The sequence below is a fragment of the Ruditapes philippinarum genome, unplaced genomic scaffold, assembly GCF_026571515.1.
Source record: "Ruditapes philippinarum isolate M1 unplaced genomic scaffold, ASM2657151v2 ctg4449_1_1_1_1, whole genome shotgun sequence".
NCBI classification, from domain to species: Eukaryota; Metazoa; Mollusca; class Bivalvia; order Venerida; family Veneridae; genus Ruditapes; species Ruditapes philippinarum.
This window is the reverse complement of record NW_026853156.1, coordinates 17,451-37,756: the sequence shown is the minus strand read 5'-3', so window position 1 is coordinate 37,756 and position 20,306 is coordinate 17,451. Positions and strand designations below refer to the sequence as shown.

Genomic DNA, 20,306 nt, shown 5'->3' with positions numbered 1-20,306 from the left:
ATTAGTTCCCTACCGGTTTAACCGGAGGGACTTTAGGTTTACCCTCCGTCCGTCAGTCTGTCCGTCCGCACTCACAGGACAGTTATTATGTGGCTAGAGGGACAATAGGTAACTGTTCTTTCTCTTTGATGTCATTCATTCCGTAATGCTTTTATGTGGCTATTTTCTTTTGTTTGGTGTAAGGAAGTTTTTCAGTCCGTCATTCCATCCCGCTTTATACATATAGACAGTGGTAGTCGTGTCTGCTCTGAAACTTCAGTATGCATCAAAGGATTTTAATTTTTCTTTTTTATGTTATACAAATATAGAAGGTGGTGGTCCTGTCAGCATGCATGAGGGGATTTTAATTTTTCTTTCACATATTAAATAATCATAGATATATGGTGTGCCACGAATAAGACTCCAGTTTTTACAACTAAGGTCAAGGTCACTGTGGAGGTTCAAACTTTGTCATTTGTTATGTTATAAAGATACAGATGGTGGTGATCATGTCTGCTCTGAAACTTCAGTATGCATGAAAGGATTTTAATTTTTCTTCATATATGAAATAACCATAGATGTATGGTGTTGCAAACAAGACTGGTTTCGATGACTTCAGTATGCATATAGGTCAAGGTCACTGTGAGGGTTCAAACTTTGTCAATTTTGATGTTACTATACATATAGGCAGAGATGGTCTTGTCTGCTCTGAAACTTATATGAATGAAAGGATTTTATTTTTTTTATTTCAAATATGAAATTATCATAAATGTATGATGTGTTCAGACCCGTGCTCCTACGCCTTAGTTCAAGCTCACTGCTGGAGTTAAAACCTTTTCAATATTTATGTTATATACATATAAATGGTGGTTGTTGTGTCCGCTCTTTTTATTTTTATTTAGAAATATTATTAAAGTCACCATAGATGAACAATGTGTTGTGAACAAGACCCAGGTTTCTTTGTCTCACTTAAAGGTCACTGCTGGGGTTTGAACTTTGTCAATTTTTACCACCATACTTAACATGTAATAGGTGGTTTATAACCTAAAAATCCTTTGGGGGCATTTGTCACGTTCTGTGACAGCTCTTGTTTTTATTTTAAAGACTGACATTAAATTGCCAGTAAACACTTAGGTTAGGGACTACATGTGCATGCAGCTGTCTTAAAAAAATTTTCTCCGTCAATACATAGCTTTTTAAGTTATTTTCCGTTTTTATTATGTTTTCTTTTCATTATGCTAAATTAACATCTCACATACAGAAATGCCACAGGTTTGATCAATATCAGTCGATATTATTATACCCCCAAAAACGAAGTTTGGGGGGGTATATAGGAGTCACCCGGTGGTCGGTTGGTCGGTCGGTCCAGACGTCCGTTGCATTTTCCTTGTCCGGAGCATAACTTGAAAACTAATGGTTGGAATTCAATATAACTACATACAATGGTCAAGCACATTGAGAGGAAGTGCAGTGCACAAGAACCATAACTCTATCTTGACTAATTACAGAGTTATTGCCCTTTGTTACTTTTCCTTGTCCGGGGCATAACTTGAAAACTACTGGTTGGAATTCAAAACAACTTCATACAATTGTCAAACACAATAAGGGGAAGTGCAGTGCACAAGAACCATAACTCTATCTAAAGTAATTACAGAGTTATTGCCCTTTGTTGCTTTTCCATTGCTTTTTTTTTTTTGTCCGTTGCATTTTCCTTGTCCGGAGCATAACTTGAAGACTAATGGTTGGAATTCAATATAACTACATACAATGGTCAAGCACATTGAGAGGAAGTGCAGTGCGTAAGAAACATAACTCTATCTTGACTAATTACAGAGTTATTGCCCTTTGTTACTTATCCTTGTCCGTGGCATAACTTGAAAACTACTGGTTGGAATTCAAAACAACTTCATACAATTGTCAAACACAATAAGGGGAAGTGCAGTGCACAAGAACCATAACTTTATCTAAAGTAATTACAGAGTTATTGCCCTTTGTTGCTTTTCCATTGCTTTCTTTATTTTGTCCGGACCATAACTTGAAGACTAATGGTTGGAATTCAATATAACTACATACAATGGTCAAGCACATTGAGAGGAAGTGCAGTGCATAAGAACCATAACTCTGTCTAAAGTAATTACAGAGTTATTGCCCTTTATTACTTTTCCATTGCTTTCTTTGTCCGGACCATAACTTGAAGACTAATTGTTGCAATTCATTATAACTTCATACAATGGTCCAGCACATGAGAGGAAGTGCAGTGCACAAGAACCATAACTCCATTTTGACTTATTACAGAGTTACTGCCCTTTGTTTCTTTTCCTTGTCCAGAGCATGACTTTAAAACTGCTGGTTGGAATTCAAAAAACTTCATACAATGGCCAAGCACAATAAGGGGAAGTGCAGTGCACAAGAACCATAACTCCATCTTGACTTGACTAATTACAGATTTATTGCCCTTTGTTACTTTTCCATTGCTTTCTTTTGTCCGGACCATAACTTGAAGACTTATTGTTGGAATTCATTATAACTTCATACAATGGTCAAGCACATTGAGAGGAAGTGCAGTGCATAAGAACCATAACTCCATCTTTACTAATTACAGAGTTACTGCCCTTTGTTACTTTTCCTTGTCCAGAGCATGACTTGAAAACTACTGGTTGGAATTCAAAACAACTTCATACAATGGTCAAGCACAATAAGGGGAAGTGCAGTGCACAAGAACCATAACTCCATCTTGACTAATTACAGGGTAATTGCCCTTTGTTACTTTTCCTTGTCCAGAGCATAACTTGAAAACTACTGTTTGGAATTCATTACAACTTCATACAGTTGTCAAGGACATTAAAAGGAAGTGCAGTGCACAAGAGCCATAACTCCATTTTGACAAAATACAGAGTTACTGCCCTTTGATACTTTTCCTCTTCCGGAGCATAACTTAAAACGTACTGGTTGGAAACAACTTCATACAATGGTCAAGCACAATAAGAGGAAGTGCAGTGCACAAGAACTATAACTCTATCTTCAGTATTTATAGAGTTATTGCCCTTTGTTCTTTTTCTTTGTCTTTCTGGACTTATTACAGAGTAATTCAATTAAACTTCATCAATGGCCAACCACATTGAAAGTAAATGCAACATACATGAACCACAATTATCTTTAATTGCCCACAACCATATCTCTATGTTTCAATTCTATTACAAGGTATTCTGTTACTAGTAACATCCTCATTTCCGAAGCAGACTTGTGGGGGTATTAATCACATTTAGTGATAGTTCTAGTTTATATTGGACAAATCAGCATAATGACTTCAACCTAAGTTTGCAACTCATTCATAAAGGCACCTTCGTGGTCAATGCCTAGGCATCTTAACACCAAACCGGTGTTAAAAAGTTGATGAACACTAATGAGACCAATATTATTATTTCTTAATTTTACCTTGCTTAATTTTGACTTTTAATTTTAATTACATGAATACTTAAAAATGTTCAATATATATAATGCATAAATAGAGTAAAATGATCAGTATAAAAGTTGGTAAATGAATGACCTGACAATAATCTTGGATATTAGTTGAATAAGAGTTATTGTTCTGATTTCTTTGACAGAAGTTTGTTTGTCCTGTGCTAAAGAGAAAGCTATCTGTCACCATCCTTTGTTTGAAGGATATGTTTGCAGTAAATGCAAGGTAAATATTTTCTAAATATCTGTTTTATTATTACATAGAATGAATGGAAATTTAATGGATGCATTTGAGCGTGTAGGATAGTACAGATGCATCTAGTAGCATGGTTTATCAGTCTTTAGAGAAATGGTCATGTCACTGACCCTATATTTATAGTTCTAAGGGTGGGTTTGAATGATTTCATTATCCCTAACTGGAAAAATCAGATAAGGGATATTGAAATAGACTATTTTCGGTTCACCTTTGCTGGGGGACAAGGTACAGGGAATAAAGTGAAACAGTATTAGTTTTTTCATCCAGTCTATATTGTCCAGTACTTATAAAGCCTAATATTGTGTGTTTGTGTGTGTGTTTTCATCTAAATAAGTAATTATCTAGTGATTTGTATCATGCAGAGTCTATAGGTTAATCAAAAAAAAATTATTTCCTTACAGGGAATAATAATATTACCTTATGAAATATTTTTGTAAACTGTATTGATAACTGTATTGATAACAACATTACTACAAGAGAAGGATATGTAAGTTTATGATTCCATCTTTTTCAGGGCAAACTGATGGAAAGTCTCCTTACAAAGAATAGAGATGGAACATATGTAAGTTTACAAATATAATTCTTAACCCATTACTTCATGAGCATTTTGTGAAAAATGGCTGTTTTCATTGAAAAGTCTCCCGTTACAAGTTCAAATTGCTATAATACTATAAAAACTGCTTCAACACTAATCAAACTTGGCACAAATGTTGACTGGACCATTGCCCTTGCAACAACATGCTCACGCTTAAATTTTCTGTTACCATGGCAACGAGGGGACATCTCAAAATTGCCAAAAATCACTATTTTGTGTTGATTATTACCATCAAAATTGATTTCAAAGTGCTGCAACTTCTCAATGGATTGAGATAGAGTCAAATGCTTTTCAGAGTTGGTTACACGTTACCTTATGATCAATCTGGGGTCATTTATAGCCTCTCACAAGTCCAAAATTTTCTTGGCGATGAGGGGGACTCCACCCCCTTCAAACCCCCCAAATCTTTTGGTTGGGGGGCCGCGCCGAAAAAGAAGTCACTTTTTTTAACAACATTTCTCAAACAAAAACAAGTGTTTGGGGCCTAAATAAGGCATTTTTTCACCATTTGAGACAACAAAAAGGGGGGGGGTGAAAAAGGCGTTAAAAGGTGTGTATATAACATTATGGGTTAAACTATGAAACCTGAGTTTAAATGTTTGAAAATTTATAAATATTGAGCTGTAAATTTGAATTACTTACATTAGTGTGTCCATCTAAAAGAGGTTTGTTGATATATTAACAGACTGTAAGAGCTTAAAGCTGCATGCCTTCAGATAAGCAAAAATATTTCATGAAGATTAAAAATATACAGTCCAACCTTGGTTATTTGAAGTGCTGGGGACTGAAAATTTACGAATTGATGGGTTCGCATAATCGAAATCAAAATATAGTAATGGATGAAAACTATTCAACTTAAGCCATACGCCAAACATAGCAAAAGTCCCATTAAAAACACACTTGTTTTCATTAATTTACTGAGAAAAATAAATAAACAACAAAGGATGCATAAAAAATAAGTTTATTGATACCGAAGATGTAAATACTTGCCTTTTATTTCACATTATGTAGCACATATACATAAAATTACCGCTGTTGTCTTCAGGCATTGACAATCATTATTAAGACATAATGGACATTAATAAAATGCACCCTTTTGAAAAAGAATGTATACAAAATATGGTAGTGTTTGCTAATGATTATTTATTTCTTTACTTAAATTGTTTACTTTTAATCAAAATTATTAAATTGAATAACCGTCCAATAATTAAAAGAGAAATCACTCGCATACACTCAATTTTCGGTAATTAAAGTTAATTAAAAAACATGTGGAATTATTACAATAGTCAAAATACACGCATGGCTTTTAGAAATTTTTCACATGTTTTGACGGTCAGCGAGTGGATCAGCGGCAATTAGTCTGGCTATGAATAATAGGTGTAAAATTCTGTCATAATTGTATAATCGGGACCGACATTTTACTTTGAAAAAGAGGAGGTTTTTGGATAATGCATTTCTAATAATCGATTGAATTTATATTAATGTATATAGAGATAAAAACAGGACAGCAAATCTACTTCGGATAATGCCGGGTATTTGAATAAAGGGTTGTCGAATAACCGGGGTCAGACTGTACTAAGATTTTAAGAAAAGTAACGATTCAAGATCCAAGTAATGTTTGTTTATTGTTTGTTTAATTTGGTGATGTTCCAGCTTCACTGGTGGAGGAAGACCTCAGATGCTCTTCCGTGAATTATTTCAGGCATGAACGGACACCTGAGTAGAACCACCGACGTTCCATATTTTTAGCTAGATGAATTACTAAGCTTCCTCACATGAAAGAATCCAAAACCCTGTTGGGAATTCGAACCCACAGTGGTGAGGGGCAAGTGGTTTGAAGTCAACGACCTTAACCACTCGTCGACAGACACCTCTCAGATCCAAGTAATAAAATACCTGTTATATGTGCGATAAATGACTGATTATGCAGTATTTATCATCATATTTCTACTATTTTTAGCTCACCTGTCACAAAGTGACAGGGTGAGCTTTTGTGATCGCTTTTCGTCCGGCGTCCGCCCGTAAACTTTTACTTTAAATGACATCTCCTCATAAACCTCTCAGCCAATTTCATCCAAACTTCACAGGAATGTTCCTTTGGTGGTCACCTTTAAAAATTGTTCAAAGAATTTAATTCCATGAAGAACTCTGGTTGCCATGGCAACCGAAAGAAAAAACTTTAATATCTTCTTTTAAAAAACCCTAAGAGCTAGAGCTAAGATATTTGGCATGAAATATCTTCTAGTGAGTGTCTATCAAGTTTGTTCAAATAAAAGCCCTGGGGTCAAAATTGGCCCCGCATTAGGGGGTCAATGATTTTCCCTATATGCATATAGTAAAAACTTTGAAAATCTTCTTTTAAAGAACCCAAAGAGCTAGAGCTAAGATATTTAGCATGAAATATCTTCTTATGACTGTCTACCAAGTTTGTTCAAATAAAAGCCCTGGGGTCAAAATTGGCCCCGCCCCAGGGGGTCATTGATTTTGACCCTATATATTAAGTAAAAACTTAAAAAAATCTTCTTTTAAAGAACTCAAAGAGCTAGAGCTTAGATATTTAGCATGAAACATGTTCTAATGGGTGTCTACCAAGTTTGTTCAAATAAAAGCCCTGGGGTCAAAATTGGCCCCGCCCCGGGGGTCATTGATTTTCTTTATATGTGTATAGCAAAAACTTAAAAAATCTTCTTTGAACAATCCCAAATAGCTAGAGTTTAGATATTAAGCATGAAACATCTTCTAGTGAGTGTCTACAAAGTTTGTTCAAATAAAAGCCCTGGGGTCAAAATTGGACCCGCCCGGGGGTCATTGATTTTCCTTATATGTGTAAAGCAAAAACTTAAAAAATCTTCTTTGAAAAAACCCAAATAGCTAGAGTTTAGATGTTAAGCATGAAACATCATCTAGTGAGTGTCTACAAAGTTTGTTCAAATAAAAGCCCTGGGGTCAAAACTGGCCCCGCCCAAGGGGTGTCATTGTTTTTAACTATATGTGTATAGGAAAAACTTAAAAAATCTTCTTTGAAAAAACCCAATGAGCTAGAGTTTAGATGTTTAGCATGAAACATCTTATTGGTGTCTACCTAGTTTGTTCAAATAAAAGCCCTTGGGTTAAAATTGGCCCGGGGGGGGGGGGGGTTGGGCGGAGGCCTATATACAGGTGAGCGTATTGTATACTTTTGTTCACAGATGTTCTGTTGTGTGTGTGGTAAAGGCTGCAAGATGTATAGATGTGCTGACATGACATGTGGGAGGTAACATCATATTGTATATTATAATGAAGGCTAATATTTCACTCTTATAGAAATGCTGCCATAACTTTACAATAAAATGATATATTTTAAGATCAGGCTCTGTTTTGACAGAACATTTCAGTAACATTTCAAACAATAATTTGCCCAACTGGTATAGTAATGCCAGAATATTGAGTTGCCTCAATATACTAAATTTTGATTGTTTTAGATTATTCTGTAAAAGATGTCTGAAAGAGAATGTGAGTGTCAACATGGTGAGTCATTTAAATATAAAATACAATAGCGAAAAATATTATTCAGTAACTGTTGTAACTTTTATTCTCTCACTTTTTGTATATATGCCTGTGAACATTTGATACTAGTATTGTTATTTCTTAAGGTTATATATCACCAAGAATTCCTGGGACACAATGAATAACAGAATAAATATCTATTTTGTAGAAATTCTCAATCAGGAACATTCAATCCCCAATTTTCGTATACAGTGAATAAGGAAACACTACAGCATCAACTATTTCACCTATATGAGGCCTCTAGCTAGAAGCACTTGCTAATTGGGGCCTCTTGTGGCTGAGGGGTTGCCTCTACGGGTGAGGCATCAGAATTGCATCAGCACCATTTAATCTTGTGTGATTGTAAGAGTTGACTAAATGGGTTCAAATTACTGAAGTCTATGCATCTCTATGCAACACTGGTGAGGTGGTTTTGACCCCTGATGATGCTTTAAATTTGTAACACCCTAGATTAGCCAAAGTCATTTTTCCTATTTTGGCGCCAATGACCCAAATTTTGTTGGTGTGCTGTACAACCAAACAAACAAAACAAAAACTTGCTATGGAAAAAACAGATTCAGATTGATTGTAGTGTTTAATGTACATATCATTATGCATATTTAGTTGCAATTATAAAGTTGCTTGATACATCTCATTAATTTTGTATTTGAGTATTGATTTATTCAGAGAAGTATACATAAACACATACTGTATTGTCACATATATGAACATGCATATAAAACACATATAAATGCAATAAAAATAACGATAGAACTAAGAAGTATAGTCGAATCTCAATAATTCAAATTGCTGGGGACTGAAAATTTACTTCGAATAATTGATGGGTTCGAATAACCTAAATCCGAAATATAGTGACAGACGACAACTATTCAACTTTGGCCATACGTTAATCATAGCAAAAGTACCGTTTACAACACCCTTGTTTCAATTAAGCAATCGAAAAAAATAATGAAAAAACAAAAGATGCATAAAAAAATATTGGTATACAAGACATCAATACTAATATGCATTTTATTCCATATTATGTAGCACATATAACGCATACATGAACATTATCGCTGTTACATCTTCAAGCATTTACTGTCACAACATCGGACACGGTGCAGAATTTTAATCATAGGTAAGATAGACATGTATTCACATCAGGATTACAGCATCACAACATCTAAGGACATCTTGTGCTTAAAATGCACTGATTTAAAATAGAATTTTTTTTTCTCCAGCATTCATAACCAATATACATGGTAGTGTTTGCTTCTTTATTTATTTCTTTATTTAGATTGTTTACTTTCTTTCATTAAAATTATTAAAATGAATTTTAACTGTCCAATAATTAAACGAGAAATCACTCACATGCAAGTAATTTTCGGTAATTAAAGAAAATTTAAAAAAAGAATGTGTAATTATTACAATTGTCTTAATGCATGCAGGGTTGTTAGTCCAGGGACTGTCAGCTAGTGGATCAGCGCCAATAAGTCTAGCTTCGAATAATAGGTGTGAAATTCTTTCATAATTGTATAATAGGGACAGAAATTTAACTTCGAAAAATAGGAGGTATTTGGATAATGCATTTCGAAAAATATGTTTGTTTTATATAGATTTATATAGAGATAAAAGGGGGACTGCAATCTACTTCTGATAATGCCAGGTATTCCAATAAAGGGTAACTGTTGAATAACTGGGGACGGACTGTATGTTTTATGTTACCCTAGGATTGCCCGTTAAGCTAAAAGCTTATATCCAATAGGGTGATATTGATTTATATATTACAACAGGTTCAAGGGAGGGACAGAATTTGTGGGGACAGAAATCCTTGGCTATGTATGCTGTGCACCCAGTATAAAACATACAACCATGGAAAACTTGTTCCAAGAGATAATTGGAGAGAAGAGCTGGTGAAATTTTTCAATCCAGTGTCTGATCAGGTTTGTTTTCCTGTGCATTTTCTTTGATTCACTTTCATATTATGATAAAAATGTTATTGTGGCCTTTAATTTTGTTGCCTCTAAATGGTATGATCTCTTGATTGGTCCTAAATACTTCTCTATGGTGACATACAAATTGTAATAATTGAATGGTATGCATGAATTTTATTATAACTTGAACTTGAACTTGGCCTTTTTGTGCCCCCACTTTAGGGGGGGGGGGTATTTAGATTTACCCTTCTGTCCGTCCGTCTGTATAGATACTTAGGTGGCTATGGGAACAATGAATAGGTTATAGTAATTTTCCTTTGATGCTATTCATTCCGTAAGCTCTTATGTGGTTACTTTTTCTCTTACATGGCTAAAAGAACAAGAGAGAACAAAAGAGTAGCCACTTGAATACCAAACTTTAAGGACGTTCGTCCTTCCGTCTGTCCATTTTATGTCACACATAGTAGAGTCATATTACTTTACAGAAATGTTGCTCAACATGTGTAGTTGAGTGTTTTTGGGGATTTATTCAGTATTTGTAGAATTATTGCCCTTGACTTGGTAAAAATTTGCAATTTTCAACTTGTGTCGCACATAGCTCAAAAAGTATTTGATCTAGAGTCATGAAACTCTTTACAGGAATATTGCTCAGCATGTGAAGTTGTGCACCTGGGGTTACCCTTGTAGATTTTCTTCTGATTTGTCAGAGTTATTGCCCTTGACTTACCAAAAAGTTGCAATTTTTAACTTGTGTTGCACGTATCTCAAAAAATATTAACCTAGAGTCATGAAACTGGAATGTTGCTGAGCATATGAGGTTGTGCACCTTAAGTTTCTCTTGTACATTTTTTGAAATTTGAAATGTTCAACTTGCATGTAGCTCAAAAAGTTTTTTTGACCTAGGGTCATGAAACTACAGGAATGTTGATCAGCATGTGAAATTGTGCACCTGGGGTTCACTTGTGGATTTATTATACCCCCACCACAAAATGTGGGGGGGGGCTATAATGGATTCGCTTTGTCGCGTCGGTCGGTCCGTCTGTCGGTCCGTCCGTCCGTCTCCATTTTCGTGTCCGCTCTATAACTCCTATACCAATTGAAGGATTTCCTTCAAACTTGGCTCAAATGTTCACCTCAACAAGGTGATGTGCAGAACCCATATTGCCCATGTATCAGTTCAAGGTCAAGGTCACAATTGAAGGTCAAATATCAAACACTATCAAATATTACACAGTATGTCGTGTCCGCTCTGTAAGTCCTACACTACTTGATAGGTTTTCTTCAAACTTGGCTCAAATGTTCACCTCAACCAGGGGATGTGCAGAACCCATGTCGCCCATGTGTCGGCTCACGGTCAAGGTCACAATTGAAGGTCAAATATCAAACAATTGAAGGTCAAATATCAAACAATTAAATATTACACAATTACACAGTATGTTGTGTCCGCTCTGTAAGTCCTACACTACTTGAAAGATTTTCTTCAAACTTGGCTCAAATGTTCACCTCAACAAGGGTATATGCAGAACCCATGTTGCCCATGTGCCAGCTCAAGATCAAGGTCACAATTGAAGGTCAAATATCAAACAATCAAATATTACTGAGTATGTTGTGTCCGCACTGTAAGTCCTATACTAATTGAAAGATTTTCTTCAAACTTAACTCAAATATTCACCTCAACAAGGGGATGTGCAGAATCCATGTTGCCCATGTGTCAGCTTATGGTCAAGGTCACAATTGAAGGTCTAATATCAAACAATCGAATATTACACAGTATGTCATTTCCGCTCTGTAAGTCCTACACTAATTGAAAGATTTTCTTCAATCTTGGCTCAAATGTTCATCTCAACCAGGGGATGTGCAGAACTGATGTCACTCTTTTGCTGGCTTAAGGTCAAGGTCACACTTTAAGGTCAAAAATTGACTTAGAAAATATTCTTAAATTTTAACATTTATTTGAATATTTCTAAATCTAGAAAAGGTATTTGCTTGAAACTTAAAATATTTTTGAAGGGTCACAATTCCGATATGCTGTTCGTTCAAGTTTCATAACTCTGTATTGCATTTTACGAAAGTTATGCCCCTTTTTAAGTCTTCAAATTGACATACAATCAAATATTAGACAATATGTTGTGTCCGCTCTATAAATCCTATACTAATGGAAGAATTTTCTTCAAACCTTACTCAAATTTTCACCTCAACAAGGTTATGTGCAGAATCCATGTCACCTTTGTGCCGGCTAAAGGTCAAGGTCACACTTGAAAGTCAGAAATTGACTTAGAAAATGTTCTTAAATTTTAACATGTACTTGAATAATTCTGAAACTTAAGCGCAGGCATTTGCTTGAAACTTAAAAGATATATGAGGTGTGGCAAATAAGATATGCAGGTCAAGTTTCATTACTCTGTATTGCATTTTGACAAAGTTATGCCCCTTTTTAAGTCTTCAAATTTACATACAACCAATACTAGACAATATATTGTGTCTACTCTATAAATTCTATACTAATGGAAGGATTTTCTTCAAACTTTACTCAAATGTTCAACCAAACTGGGTGATGTGCAAAACCCATCTTACCCTTGTGCCAGATTAAGGTCAAGGCCACACTTGAAGGTCAAAAATTGACTTATAAATAAATGTTTAATACATTGGGAAAATGAAAGGTTATTTGTAACTGTTTCGAACATGATTTGATAATATATATTTATACTATTACCTGTACAATTAGTCTTTTTTTCACCATTTGTGCCACATAAGTTATTCCCTTAACCACCTTTCCAAGTGGTCTTCTGTCAAGGATTTGGTGGGGGTATGAATCGCATTCAGCGATAGTTCTAGTTTAGTTTTGTCAAAGTTATTGCCATTGACTTACTAAAAATTTGCAATTTTCAATTTGTGTCGAGCAGAGCTCAAAAAAAGTATTTAACCTAGAGTCATGAAACTCAACAAGAATGTTGGTCAGCATGTTCAGTTCGACACTTAGGGTTTCACTTGTGGATTTATATAGTATTTCTAGAGTTATTACCCTTGACTTAGTTAAAGCCATTCCATTATGTTGTGTTATTTGTTCCTTGAGTGTTTGAGATAGAATCAACCAACTTTACTGGAGTAATGATCAACATCACTGTGAGGCTATGCACCTGGGGTTTGGCATGTTGATTTTTTTCAGTTTTGTTAGAGTTAATAACTTATTGCCCTTGACATAGTATAAATTTGTAATTTTCAACTTGTTTATGCATAGCTCAAAAAGTATTTGACCTGTAGGCCTGAAAGTTTACAAGAATGTCTGCATGTGTACTTATGCACCTTGGGGTTTGTTTGTGGATTTATTCAGGATTTGTAAAGTTCTTGCCCTTTACTTAGTACAAATGTAAAAGATTTTAAATTTTTAACTTATGGCACCTGTAGCCCAAATATTCTCTATAGAGAGGCCGTGTGTCATGAGAAAAATTCAGGTGTCTACGGCAAAGGTCAAGGTCAAATAACAAAAAACCCATTCATTTGCAAGTATAACTTCTACATACATAGATGGATTTTAATATAACTAAACAGTTGTCTTGTGCAAAATGAAGGTCAATGTCACAAGAGGTCAAAGGTCAAATAAAATGTTAAGATTTTGTCCAGTCTATATCTAGCTCATTCTTTGAAGGATGAAAAAATAATTTGGTGCAAATGTTTACCATGATAGAAAATCCAGGCCTGCCGCTCAAATGTCATGGTCACACTTGGGGTTTAGCACAAAACCTGTGTCCTGAGTGTAACTTTACACGCGTGAAGGGATTTTCATACAGCTTTGGACAAATATTCTCCATATTGAGGTGGAAAATAGCGCGAAAATTCCGGGTGTCTATAGCAAAGGTTAAGGTCAAATGAAAAATAAAACATTCATTTGCAAGTATAACTTCTACAGTGTATATGCATGGATTGATTTTAATATAACTTAAAATAAATGTTCTCCATGTTGAGTTGAGTTGTCTTTTGCAAATTGAAGGTCAAGGTCTCAAAAGGTCAAATAAAAATACCAAAATTTGTTTCTCCGCACTGTATCTTGCTTATGCTTTGAAGTATTATGCTTAGTTGAAAGAGGACTTTTGTCAAGTCCGCTTGACTGAGCTCCACACAGTTGTCAAAATGGCTGTTTTGTATTTGTATGTGCCTCCAAATTTGTCCATACCATTACTTCTTCGTGCAAGGATTATTTTTCAAATAACATGATTCTTTTTTACAAAAATGTTCACCATGAGACTTTGTTTCATGCACATGATCCAGGCCACCAGGTCAGAGGTTAAGGTCACCTAAGATGTTGCAATGTCAAGATTTTGCCTTGGGTATTATACCGAAAGAAGTTCTACTGTAAATAACATTAAACAGCAATATTTTTGTTCTAAGGTCACTGTGATGCATGGAGATGTCAGTAGAAGGAAGATGAGAGTGTTGGTCTTGTTTAATGGAGCGGAACGTGTGAGACGTGTACTTGATGAACTTGACATCAATGTTGAGTTGTTTTGTGTAGTTGACAATGTGTATGCTCTCAGGAAAGATAAGGTAACTTGGTTAAATGGTGTAAACGTCACGTCACACAAACTGGATTATAGATCAGCTCGTCTTATCACATTGTACTTGTATTTAAATGCCCAGTACTGGGATCCTACGTATATCCGGACAAAATATGATGTTTTTTTGCTGTAACTTTTATTTAAAATAATAAAAAAAGAATGGAATTTGACCCAATAATTTTGAGTTCTTAATACAAGAAAACATTACTTTAACAATCATGAAATTAAACATTTGACCGTAGAAATGTGTCTTTAAAGTAGGGCATTATAAGAGAGAAAAAATCGTGTAGACAGCTCAATTTACCGGACATTGCGTTTCAACATTTTTGAAGTATTGAATTGTAATTAATCTTTAAATAATCAGCAAAGAAACTTCGACTATTGAAAGGCAAGGTAAATTTATTGGAAAAAACCAGTATGTCAACAAAACTAGACACGGCAGCCATGCTTGTTACAAAGAAGCCAATATATGGGGTGTAATTGAAATTAACACTATACACTCAACTAACGTATTGATTCTTCATGAATCTTAAACGTATGAAACATTTTGATATTCAAATGGAATTCTGTTCTTTGTCATAAAGTTTCCTTTTGGTCATCATGTAGTGTGTTACAAAAGCCATAAAATCTATTTTATTTACATATCATGTAGAGTTTCCTCCTATGGGCGTAACCCGTTTCCTCATATATTTTTTAATTTGAATTTCTTTGTAAAAGACAACAACGAGATGCTGTTTGAACTAAATTTATCATTAGAATATGTTATGATTGTCTCCTAAGTTAATGTTGAGAAGAATTAAAAGTAAAACCTATCTAAAATAACCCATTAAGGGCCACAATATTTGGGCATGCGCAGAACAGATTATTTCCCCGCATGACCAGGTCATGGAATAATTAGTAAACAAAAGGGTATGTTAGTAAATAAAGAACTGAATCAACAATATTTGCCTGAGAGTGGTTTTGTTGTTATTTACTTTGAAATAGAAAGTGTGTAGGATTCAGACCAGATGATTTTTTAATCGAAACAAAAAATAAAGCCTTATTTGACAGGAATAGAATTTGTCCGGTAAACTGATTGTCCGGTAACTATGTAGGACCCCAGTATGCTTCAGGAATGCTATCATTTTTATTTCTCAAAAACTTTATATTTTTGGTATCTTGTTCACTTTCCAAAACAAATACTCATTTGCCATATAATTGACCTAGTATTTGCTCCTTTTGCTATGTTGGCAATTGTTAGTTATAGTGAATTAGTATTTTGTATGGAAGTCAAAATACATTTGTTTACATTTTGCTAACTTTACGACATATAATATTGCACATTCAGTGCTACTTTTCTCAGCTGTTAAACATCAAACATGCTTTAAATCAATTGTCAAACAAATAATCAAATATTATAAAGAATTTAATTAATACAGATTTCTGAGGCATAATGTGCCTTTAAGGTATACATTTTGTAGTAGTGTGAGTGTTCAGGCTTATTCAGAATCTGTAGTCTCGTCTAAATCACTAAATAGCTTCTTGTGATGAAAAGCTATGATCCCTTAGTGATCTTTACTGAAAAAGCAAGAAATTGTTTTGGTAGGCTGAACAAGATTATAGAAAGGGCCAACAGTAAACAAACTTTTAAATGACATCTTGTCCTTTGCCTACCATCTGATAGATTTTGATGAGACTCAGGAGGAAAACAGTGACTTTATTATTCCCCACTTTCAAAGTGGTGGTACATATGTGTATATTGATTTGCACATTGACAAATGGTCCAGCTACTGTGTCAGCAAAAGGACACCTACAACCATAAGAAATGTTGTCATAATACAAATGCCATAATTTGCTGCCTTGAGTTAACTATCATAACATGGCTAACAAATTTAGTTAAAATGCCTGCAGCTTAGGCTAACAGATTTAGTTAAAATGCCTTTAGCCTAGCTCAAAGTGGCCATGATTTAGTACAACAAAGTTTATTATACCCCTGCACAACAAAGTTGTAAGGGGGGTATACTGGAATAAGCTTGTCCGTCCGGCTGTCCGTCGGTTTTTGCTTGTCCGCCCAATAACTTAAGATTCCTTTGACCCACAGTCTTCATATTTGGCATGTAGGTTAGTCATGGTTAGTAGATGACCCCTATTGATTTTGAGGTCACCAGGTCCAAGGTCAAGGTCACAGGGGACTTGACTTCAAAATGCTTGTCCGCCCAATAACTTATGATTCCTTTGACCCACATTCTTCATATTTGGCATACAGGTTAGTCATGATTAGTGACCCCTATTCATTTTGAGGTCACCAGGTCAAAGGTCAAGGTCACAGGGGCCTTGACTTCAAAATGCTTGTCCGCCAAATAACTTAAGATTCCTTTGACCCACAGTCTTCATATTTGGCATGGAGGTTAGTCATGATTAGTAGATGACCCTTATTGATTTTTAGGTCACCAGGTCAAAGGTCAAGGTCATAGGGGCCTTGATTTCAAAAAGCGTGTCTGCCCAATTACTAAAGATTTCTTTGACCCACAGTCTTCATATTTGGCATGGAGGTTAGTCATTATTAGAAAATGACCCCTATTGATTTTGAGGACACCAGGTAAAAGGTCAAGGTCACAGGGGCCTTGACTTCAAAATGCTTGTCCTCCGAATAACTTAAGATTCCTTTGACCCAAAGTCTTCATATTTGCATACAGGTTAGTCATGATTAGTAGATGACCCCCTATTGATTTTGAGGTCACCAGGTCAAAGGTCACAGGGGCCTTGACTTCAAAATGGTTGTCGGTCAAATAACTTATGATTCCTTTCATTCCTAGTCTTCATATTTGGCATGTAGGTTAGTCATAATTAGTAGATGACCCTACTTGATTTTTAGGTCACCAAGCCAAAGGTCAAGGTCACAGGGGCCTTGACTTCAAAAAGATTGTCCGCCCAATAACTTAAGATTCCTTTGACCCGAAGTCTTCATATTTGGCATGGAGGTTAGTCATGATTGGTAGATGACCCCTATTGATTTTGAGGTCACCAGGTCAAAGGTCAAGGTCACAGGGACCTTGACTTCAAAATGCTTGTCCGCCCAATAACTAAAGATTCCTTTGACCCACAGTCTTCATATTTGGCATGTAGGTTAGTCATGAGTAGTAGATGACCCCTATTGATTTTGAGGTCACCAGGTAAAAGGTCAAGGTCACAGGGGCCTTGAATGGAAAAAGCTTGTCTTCCCAATAACTTAAGATTCCTTTGACCCACAGTCTTCATATTTGGCATGGAGGTTAGTCATGATAAGTAGATGACCCCTATTCATTTTGAGGTCACCAGGTCAAAGATCAAGGACACGGGTGCCTTGACTTCAAAATGCTTGTCTGCCCAATAACTTAAGATTCCTTTGACCCACAGTCTTCATATTTGGCATGGAGGTTAGTCATGATTAGTAGATGACCCCTATTGATTTTGAGGTCAAAGGTCAAGGTCACAGGGGCCTTGACTTCATAATGCTTGTCCGCCCCAAAACTTAAGATTCCTTTGACCCACAGTCTTCATATTTGGCATGTAGGTTAGTCATGAGTAGTAGATGACCCCTATTGATTTTGAGGTCACCAGGTCAAAGGTCTAGGTCACAGGGGCCTTGACTTCATAATGCTTGTCCGCCCCAAAACTTAAGATTCCTTTGACCCACAGTCTTCATATTTGGCATGTAGGTTAGTCATGAGTAGTAGATGACCCCTATTAATTTTGAGGTCACCAGGTCAAAGGTCTAGGTCACGGGGGCATTGAATGGAAAAAGCTTGTCTTCCCAATAACTTAAGATTCCTTTGACCCACAGTCTTCATATTTGGCATGGAGGTTAGTCATGATAAGTAGATGACCCCTATTTATTTTGAGGTCACCAGGTCAAAGGTCAAGGTCACAGGAGCCTTGAGTGAAAAGATATTGTCCGCCCAATAACTTAAGAATCCTTTGACATACAGTCTACATATTTGGCATGGAGGTTAGTCATGATAAGTAGATGACCCCTATTCATTTTGAGGTCACCAGGACAAAGGTCACGGGCCTTGAGTGAAAAGATATTGTCCGCCCAATTACTTAAGAATCCTTTGACCTACAGTCTACATATTTGGCATGGAGGTTAGTCATGATTAGTAGATGACCCTTATTGATTTTAAGGTCAAAGGTAAACGTCACAGGGGCCTTGACTAATAAAAGCTTGTCCGCCCAATTACCTTAGAATCCTTTGACCCACAGTCTTCATATTTGGCTTGGAAGTTGGTCATGATAAGTAGATGACCCCTATTGATTTGAGGTCACTGGGTCAAAGGTCAAGGTCACAGGGGCCTTTAGTTCAAAAGCTTTTCTGCTCAATTGCATAAGAATGCTTTGCTCAATCATATTTAGTATTGAGGTTGGTTATGACTATTAGATGACCCCTTTTGATTTTTAGGTGACTGTGTCAAAGGTCAAGGTCACAGGGGCTTTTATTACAATAAGCTTGTCTGCTCAAATGCTTAAGAATGCCTGTCCACAGTGTATTGATTTTGACATTTTCACATTTGAAGCATATAATTATGTTCTCATATATTCATCATAAAACACCTCCAGGCAAAGCTGCATGAATGGGGGGGGGGGGTATTGAAGTCATTCAGTGGCAGTTTCAGTTTTGAGGTCAGTAGGTCAAAGGTAAAGGTCACTTTGATCTTTGCCACTAAAAACATGTAGAATACATAACTTAACAATGCACTGGCTTACTTCCCTCAGATTTGGCTGGGAGGTTGTCCTTGAGCTCTAAATGACCACTGTTGAGTCTGACAAGGTGGTATGTGGTTCACGCCATGACAGTGGCAGTTCTAGTTTGTTAAGTGTTAAGCTGTTATAATTACCATATTTCGTCGATTTCTCCTGCAAAACATTAAAGGGGTTCGTTCCAACATGGAACAGTAATAAATTTATTCATGTGATAATATTATTACTAATAAATATCATATTGAATTCAATTAATGAATTTAATGCTGTTTGATTTTGCTTCAGCTAAAACAGTTATGTCCAATAGATCTTGTTGTGGCATTTCCACCGTGTCATGATCTGGATGTTACTAACAAGGAACAAACAGGGTTCAGTAAGTTATTTTTCTAGCAAACAATTACTTTGTAGTAAAACAAACTTACAATATCACATGCACGCACACACATACACATTAAAACACAAAAAATTATGCCAGTTAAGATTTAAGACAGTAAACCATTGAATTTTGTCCAACATGTCATCTGTGTATGTACTGGGCATACAATAACGGGACAGGCAACTAGACACTAATGCCGCTTTATGTTATGCCCCAAGTACATATTTAAACCTTGCCCCAAGTACATATTTAAACCTTTACTACACAAAATATTTTAAATGGACTTTCCATTTTTCAATTTGGACAACAAAAGCATTCATCATTAACAGGAAATTTTTCAAATTATGTACAGGTTGAATTAGCAAATCACAAGTGCTGTCATGTGACCAGAAGGCACAGATGTGCTGGCAGATCTTCAAGGTCACCACTGATGGGTAGAATCATCCCCCCCCAGCATGCTTGGTTTTAAAAGAAATTTGATAAGCTTCAAGTAGTTCAAGTAGTAATGATGTTACCTAGTTAATTCATTATTTGTGAATCAGTTGTGAAAATTGATTTCCCAGCTTAGTATCAATAGCTAGTTGAAACCTGAAATTTGTTCAGCAACTTATTGATATATTCACAGATGAAACAGGGAGTATGATGATAAAGTTCTGGTTGATTGTACAGGACATTGAAGTAATGTGTAAGGGCATGAATGATGTATACTGGTTAGTAGAATGCAAGGCATCAATGAGGACCAAGTATAGAGAACTCTTGTCCAACTTCTTTGAGGTTTGTTTGGCAGTTTTGTTTTCAAATAGTAATTAAGTGAACCCTGAAATATGTTAGCCGGGTCAAATTGCAGATATGATACGGGAGTCTAAAGAGAAAAGAATATGTTGTTAATTCATTGCCTTTATTCTTTCTC

General features: G+C 35.7%; 1 protein-coding gene across 1 annotated transcript in view; it reads left to right on the top strand.

Annotated features, from left to right (window-relative positions):
- The window catches only part of LOC132735136 (DNA (cytosine-5)-methyltransferase 3B-like), a 43,640-nt gene that overhangs the window by 12,151 nt on the left and 11,183 nt on the right, over positions 1 to 20,306 (top strand). Inside the window, exons 6-13 of the mRNA XM_060722040.1 lie at positions 3,585 to 3,664; positions 4,209 to 4,256; positions 7,478 to 7,542; positions 7,751 to 7,796; positions 9,611 to 9,760; positions 14,138 to 14,293; positions 19,306 to 19,393; positions 20,022 to 20,170. Of these exons, the coding sequence (XP_060578023.1) occupies positions 3,585 to 3,664; positions 4,209 to 4,256; positions 7,478 to 7,542; positions 7,751 to 7,796; positions 9,611 to 9,760; positions 14,138 to 14,293; positions 19,306 to 19,393; positions 20,022 to 20,170 (782 nt within the window). The remainder of the gene's footprint in view (positions 1 to 3,584; positions 3,665 to 4,208; positions 4,257 to 7,477; positions 7,543 to 7,750; positions 7,797 to 9,610; positions 9,761 to 14,137; positions 14,294 to 19,305; positions 19,394 to 20,021; positions 20,171 to 20,306) is intronic.